At 52.0% G+C, this 7,472-nt stretch overlaps 1 protein-coding gene across 7 annotated transcripts in view; it reads right to left on the bottom strand.

Annotated features, from left to right (window-relative positions):
* The window catches only part of LOC109377783 (SLAM family member 5-like), a 62,151-nt gene that overhangs the window by 35,392 nt on the left and 19,287 nt on the right, over positions 1–7,472 (bottom strand). For 2 of the 7 annotated variants that reach the window (XR_002122933.1, XM_019634242.1), the window contains exon 4: positions 5,936–6,079. The exons of 1 other annotated variant lie outside the window; for it this stretch is intronic. Coding sequence is in view for 4 of the 6 variants with exons in the window: in XM_019634242.1 (XP_019489787.1) it covers positions 5,936–6,079 (144 nt within the window). In the remaining 2 variants the exon portion in view is untranslated. Of the gene's footprint in view, positions 1–4,383; positions 5,400–5,669; positions 5,762–5,935; positions 6,080–7,202; positions 7,341–7,472 lie in introns of those variants that run through there. 4 more of the 7 variants (XR_002122934.1, XM_019634246.1, XM_019634243.1 and 1 more) reach the window with 4 other exon arrangements.

Below are 7,472 nucleotides of genomic sequence, written 5' to 3'. Positions count from 1 at the left end.
AACCCCAAGGCCTGGGAGCCAGGGTGTGGCAGGGCCAGGACTGGAACCAGGGGTCCTGCCTCCCAGATCCGAGTCGCTGTCAGCTCAGCAGTGTCCCCACATGGGGTCCGAGCCTTGAGAAGCCACACTGAGGGGCGGGGCAGGCCTGTCCCAGAGCTGCCTCTTGCCTCCTTCTCTCGGCCCAGGCAGAGCAACCAAGGCCCCGCTGAGCCCCCAAGGCCACTGTTGTCCAACCACAGCTGCCTCCCCTGCGCTCAGTGCGTCACAAATGGCCAGATCTGCAGAGGCTGGTGGCCTGACAAGCCTCAGCTGGCCTCCCAGCTGCACCGGGACCCTCCCAGTCCGAGCTGCAGGCTGGTGCCCCTGCCCTGACCCTGGGGCAGTGCACATGCTCCTGGGGGCACAGTCTGGCTTCTACCACCGTCCAGTCAGTCACGCCAAGCACAGGCCCCTTGAAACCTAGAGAAGCCCCACTGGGGGGGCCTGCTCCCACCCCTGGCCTGTGCCCAGCTCCGGACAGGGTCCTTTTACTGGTGTCATTTCCTGATGACACCAGAGTTTGTGTGGGACTTCCTCATCACAAGGCCCCTGTCAGCTACTGGCTGCTGGTCGGGTTGTCAGCATTCTCACCAGCACAACCTCTACCCACCCAGCTCAGGCCTCACTCCCACCTCCCCCACCGCAGGGAAGAGGGCGGGCTCTGCGGGTCCCTGTGAGATGCCCTGATGGGGGCAGACAGGGGAGGGACAGCCCACCCTCAGTCTGGTTCCAGTACAGCGTTGTCACCTGGCAGTGGGCGTCCTGTGGTCTCACCCTAGTCCCAGTGCTGCCTGTGACGACGCTGGGGTCTCACACATGCTCTCCCACAAGACAAGCAACATTCAGCTCAACTGCTCGTGGCAGCTGGTACTGGTTTCTACTTGGCAACTATTTACTGCACACACCTGAGCCTGGGTACTGAGAGGGACTTCCCTTCCCAGCCGGTCATCTCCTGCTGCCGTTGAGCCCCAAGGCAACTGCATGGGCAGCATGTCACCAGCACCCCACCTTGTGACACTGGTCCCCGTTGGGAACATTTCCCAGCACTGTTCAGGGAGCTAGGCCAAGGTCAGATGCTCCCTGTCTAGGGGGCAGGGATAGCACTGAACTAACCAGCACAGCGGGGCAGAGTTGTTGAGAAATGTCTCCTCTGACATCCATAGGCTGAAGCATCCGGATGAGCTGCCCCTGCTCCCGCATCTGGTGTAAGCTCTTCAAACGTCCCTAGCTTGAATTTAAAAAACTCAAAAGTCACCAAAAAAATTTAAGACCACATGAAATACGCCCTTGCCTCCACAACTGTGAATAATAAATCTTACGCAAATAAGTCTTACCTTAAATGCACATTGTCTTGAGGGGTTATTATTGGCTAGGGTTGCATGAAGCCATCAAGAACGTGTTAAAGTATTGTTCATTTCATGGATACAAATATCTCATATTTCTCTATATTTTAATTATTGGCGTATGCTTTAAAATGGAGATTCACAAATCAGTAAACATACATATGGTGGGATTCTCAGCTTAAAATCTTTTACCTTATTTTTCATAACCCTGCCATGAAAAGTTTCTAGAACACTGAATCTGACTCTATTTCTTTGTCCTCTCTACCTCCCAATGATGCTGAAGGTGAACACCCTGTTTTTAATTTTACTAGTTAATGCCTTTCTGTAAATTGATAAAAAAGAGCTTGAACCTATTTTTCCTCTAATTATAAATGCTAAGAGTAGAATGCTATATATTTCCTTTCCCATAGTCATTAAGAATTGAGCTTTTATTTTTTCCTCTCTCTCTCTACTACTTCCCAGTTTTTAAAATATATCATTTGGAGTTCTGTATAGTTTCTAGTCACTAAATCTTGTATACTTTGTGTCTGATTTTCCAGAAATGTAAAATTATTTGCATTACACTTTGGTTCTTAAGCAGCTTGAGAGGAATGTACTAAAGTGGGCTCACATTCAAGTTTCTTTAAGAAAAAAAAGAGGTTTAGTTAAGGATTCTAATGTACGGAGGCAGGAATTGGATGTGGAAAATTTAAGAAAGTGAAAGTCTCCGTGTATTTTTCTGATCCTTAGTGTGTGGTTCCCATCGTCAAGGTCACAAAATAGCTGCTGGAATGCTAGCCATCACGTCCACGTTCCAGACAACAGAAAGAAGAAAGGAGGAGACGGGCGAGACAGCTTTCCCTCAAGTCCCACCCAGTGACTTCTGCTTACATTTCATTGGCCCTCCCTGTCCGACAAGGGAGCCTGGGAAATGTCCGTGTTTAGTCAGGCACCTCACTACCACCAAATACACAGATGGGAGGCAGAGGATAGAGAATGGGTAGGCCACCAGCAGTTTCAGCCATAACACCTTTTAATATGTTTCTTTGAGCATATATACAGCTTTCCTCCTGTGAAATTCAATTCCTGAAGTAAAATTTCAAGATCAACGTGAAGTGTACATTTATATATTGACAAACTGCTCCCCAAAAAGCTGTGCATATCTACATTCCCACTGAAAGTGCATGGGACTTCCTGTTTTCCCACAGCCTTGCCAATACTGTCATTCTTATCCTGAATATCAGTTTGATATATGAAAACTGGCTTCTTGTTTCGTTTCTTTTTCCATGATGATTCGTGAATTTGAGCACCTTTTAGAAAATTAACTTGTTGGCTTGACAAATAGAAGTTGTCCAGGAAAAAGACCTCCTCTCCCCTACCATCCGTGCCCTTTCTCGCCCCCTCACCCCCATCACAGAGCCCCAGACAAGACTTGGTTATGGGCAGTGCTCAGGACTGCAGATGCGTAAAAGCTGATTGAGCCAATACAGGCAGGTTCCGTGAACCGCATGGGGGAGAAATTAAATTTTCTTTTGGATACCGTAAAAATCAAACGAGGAAGAAGAGGCCAAGGGAGATGCTTGCTCATCAGTCATGAGGGCTGAGTGAGGCCGGACAGTGGCTGTTTATGGTTCTGGGAAGCTGTTGATTCAGTTCCCATATATGATTCATCACGAGGGGCTCTGTCTGGGGTTTGTCCTGTGTGGGGAGGAGTGGACATGGCTGAGAAGAGGAAAAGGTCAGCTCGGTTCCTGCTGAAGTCCTGGTTGATCTGTGGTGTTACAGACTCATCCGCCCAAATAGGCAGACAAGTTTTGGGCTTCAACCCAACATAGAAACCCACCGTGCATCACTGTTTAATGGTGCCCTGTCAGTCAGTAACACGGCAGGGACTCCACGTGGTCCTGCGTTTCTCGGGATGTTCATGTTTAGGTAACTCACATGTCAGCTTCATTAAACTTGACCTGACCTGACTTTTATTCCTGGGATGATCTCGTGCCATTTTCAGTCTTCAGTAACTTTTGAGCCCTCTGTTCTCACAGCCTCCACACCCCAGGGGAAGTTCCGTGATGATTCAGACCTTCCCTGTTTGCATTCAGATTTGCATTCCCTTGAAATGATCGAGGGGAGCTGAACATAAATAACCTCACTGCACCTCTGGAGGTTGGCATAAGAAGATTACAGTGCAGAGTGTCTGCCATCTTGTCAGCAGTCCCCTCACTGTCCTTTCAAAGCCAACTTCTGACAAGTGGTGCCTCTCAAAGTGGGGAGTTCAGCCAGTCTACTCCGGCTGCTCATCTCATGTTTCCCTCATGCTGGTCTGTCTTTCTCAGCCTCTTTGGGGTTTTGGAGAAGAAAGTGTTTTCCGTCTCATTACATCTTCTCAGAAAATTTGCATAGCTCCTTGCAAATTCCCTCCATAGGTGGGAAAGAAGACCCAGCACAACAGTTACTGTGGCTCTAAGCGCGTCTGTCCTGTGTGACATCTCACTCCCTCATTTTGCTAATGTGGGGGCAGAGCTCTTCTCTCTGGGACACTTTTTTTTTTCTAAGATTTTATTGGGGATTGGCGAAGGAAACAGTTTTGGTTGACTTGGGAAGGGGAACAATGTGTTTTTCCAGGTTCCATCAGCTCTAAGTTAGTCGCCGCTTTTCAAACTATTGGGTCTATTGGGTCGTTGGAAAAGTCGATGCATTTTTGCAATGAAAAACATAGAAAAGTACATTGTGACTTTTCTGATGACACAATAGTGGCGGGGCGGTGCACAGCGCACCATCCCATGCGGGACTTGAAATAGCAACCTTGTTGTTAAGAGCACATGCGCTCATCAGCTGAGTGATTGCTCAGCTCAATGTGCTGAGTTGAATCTTAGTTGCAGGAGACCAGGGGGCGGGGGTGGGGTGGGGTGGGGGCGACACAGCCCATCATCCCATGTGGGAGTTGAACCGGCAAGCTTGTACAGCTGAGCCATCCTGCCACCTGTTGGCAGCTCAATGACAGCTCAGCTCGGAACAGCTCACTGCCCCTTGTGGGAATCGAACCGGTGACCTGTTGCTCAGCTTGTGCTCGAACCAACTGAGCCACCTGGCCAGCCCTCTCTGGGACACTTTTAATGGTCATGTAACCTCATGGTCCTTCCTGGCTGTGGCCCTTTCCTCGAGGGGAACAGCTCATCGACCCTGAATGTGCCTATAAACTCAGCCAGGAGGTGCTGGGGTGCAAGGTGGGAAGTGTGTACCATTCTGATAGAATCTGGCAGCGATTCGGTTTAGAGCTGCTCTCCTAGCACATGTTCTGCCTGTTCAGAGCCAGGTACCACGCTGGTGTCATGCTCCTACTCACCGGAATCAGCATCCTTTGGTGGAGGCCCTTCCTCTTACAGGAAAAGCAGAATCAGCAGTGGGACAGCCTGAGTCTTTCCCTTTGCCTCTCCCTGTTAAGCCACAGTCAGTATTGGGACATCCATAGCCCAACAAAGAATCCTGTGCACAGCCCAGGACGACCCCCGAGAGCCATCCATCAGTACATCTGAAGGCGGTGGACTGAACTTGTGGACGTGGCAGAAACATCGGAGCAGTGGCGACATGACCCATGACTGGAGGACCCAGGAAGCGTGGTGGTGACTGAGGCCAGAGGCTGCAGGAAGCTCGCAGCGCCTGCAAGCCATGTCTCTGTACCTCTGTGGCGTTTCTGTGGTGGCCGCCCAGTGACCTTGGCCCATCTGGCAGCGGGGGTAGCCACATCCCCAGAGATTCTGTTTTACTAGCAGAAAAAGTGGTGCATGTGACATTGGTCCTGTGTGACAGGGAGCTGAGGGCACAAGGGTCAGAGTAACGCTGACCAGGCAGCTGGAGCTGGAGCAGAGCTGGGAGAGGATGTGTCTGCAGGCGTCCTGCTGGGAATGGAGGCAGCCTGGGAGTGCTGCCTTCTCCTGCTGCTTCCCCTTAAATAACCTTCATGGCCGGGCCTGGCCTGTGGACCTCACTGTAGATAGTAGTCACAGGTCTCTTTCCTTCCAGATGTTGTCCACGGACGCCCTAGGAGTGTAAGAAACAGGGCATCTGGAGCAGCTGAGGGGTCCCCAGGGACGTGCATGGAAGCAGTGCTGCTGACGTGACTGTGGAAGCGTCTCCCAAAGGGCCCGCACGACACGGGTCCCCTGTAAACGTTCTTACTGTGATGTCGACTCGCCAGAAGGAGGTAAGGAGGCAGAGGGGCCAGAAAGGGCTGGTGACTGGGTTTGATAAGCCCGAAGCGGGCACAGAGGGACCTGGGGGAGCCCAGGTGGCACAGCTCCCAGTTCTCACCTTGTCCCCGCCCTCCTTGGGCTCTTGTTTTCTCAGCTCTACATAGTGGATGTCATCCTCATGGTTCCGCCGGCCCTCCTCCAATCCCACACCTGAGTCACACACAAAATAAAGCTTGACTCTGAGCCTCAGAAACCTGTACACCCCCCACTGCCGTGACCTCCAAGGCCACGGCCACACCACCACCCTGTGCAGGGACAAAGGGACAAAGGGAGCCAGGGGCACCGTGCGGGGGGTTCTGTGCCTGAAGGGGAACCGCAACCTGCCTGTTCCCGTCTCCGTCTCCTCTTTCTTCTTCCCACGTGTCTTCCAAAGGTACAGCCCGACTCCCACAGTCAGCAGCACAGCCGGGACAGCAACTACAAGGCCTAGCATGTGGCGACCACTGTCGTGTTCCTGTGAATCTTTTCCCTCACATGGAGAGTGAGGAAGGGTAAGACAAGAGAGAACGTGAGGTACCCACTGCCAAGGGGAGAGAGAGACAGAGCAGGTGGGGAAGTCTGCAGGGTCCTGGTTCAGTGCCGAGGACGGAGCAGCATGGCAGGTACAGAGAGATGACAAGGATGGTGTTGCCCCGAGGAGCTCGTCACCCAGGAGGGAGGACAGGAAATACCGGATGTGGTGATGGGTAACCTGAGTCTGGAGGGAGTCGTAGGAGTTTCCCAGACACTTTGGGTGGTTACGACACTCCAGGAAGGGGCACCTTGGAGAAAGCCAGCCCCTGGGAGTTGCCAGCACCCCTGCGGCCGGCAGGACAGGGACGGAGCAGAGACGATCGCAGTCTTGTGGGTCATACTGAGAGTTGGAATTCACTTGGGACATCAGATTGTGGTGGGAGGAGAGGGTGATGGGTTTTACGTGATGCTGCCCTGTGTGGGGAGGAGTGGACATGACTGAGAAGAGGAAAAGTTCAGCTCAGTTCCTGCTGAAGTCCTGGTTGATCTGTGGCGTTACAGACTCATCCCGCCTAAATAGGCAGACAAGTTTTGGGCTTCAGCGTAAAAACCCACCGTGCATCACTGGTTAATGGCGCCCTGTCAGTCGGTAACATGGCAGGGACTCCATGTGGTCCTGCGTTTCTCCGAATGTTCATCTTTAGGTAACTCACATGTCAGCTTCATTAAACTTGACCGGATCTGATTTTTATTCCTGGGATGATCTCGTGCCATTTTCAGTCTTCAGTAACTTTTGAGCCTCTGTTCTCACAGTCTCCCCACCCCAGGGGCAGTTCCCTGATGATTCAGACTTGCCCTGTTTGCATTCCCTTGAAATGAGCGAGGCGAGCTGAACATAAATAACCTCACTGCACCTCTGCAGGTTGGCATAAGACGATAACAGTGCACAGTGTCTGCCATCTTGTCGGCAGTCCCCTCACTGTCCTTTCAAAGCCAACTTCTGAGAAGTGATGCCCCCCTCAGAGGGGGCGTCTAGCCTGTGTACTCCGGTTGCTCATCTCATGTTTTCCTCATGCTAATCTGTCTGTCTGTCTGTCTCGGCCTCTTTGGTGCGGCCTGAAGGGGAACCACAACCTGCCTGTTCCCGTCTCCGTCTCCTCTTTCTTCTTCCCACGTGTCTTCCAAAGGTACAGCCCGACTCCCACAATCAGCAGTACAGCCATGACAGGACGTGTGAGGCCTGGCAGGTGGTGACCACTGTCCTGTCCCTGTGCATCTGTTTCCCTCACATGGAGAGTGAGGAAGGGTAAGATAAGAGAGAACGTGAGGTACCCACTGCCAAGGGGAGAGAGAGACAGAGCAGGTGGGGAAGTCTGCAGGGTCCTGGTTCAGTGCCGAGGACGGAGCA

The sequence above is a fragment of the Hipposideros armiger genome, unplaced genomic scaffold (assembly GCF_001890085.2).
Source record: "Hipposideros armiger isolate ML-2016 unplaced genomic scaffold, ASM189008v1 scaffold_1553, whole genome shotgun sequence".
Classification (NCBI taxonomy): Eukaryota; Metazoa; Chordata; class Mammalia; order Chiroptera; family Hipposideridae; genus Hipposideros; species Hipposideros armiger.
The sequence above is the reverse complement of the archived record's forward strand: the minus strand, read 5'-3'. Positions and strand labels throughout refer to the sequence as shown.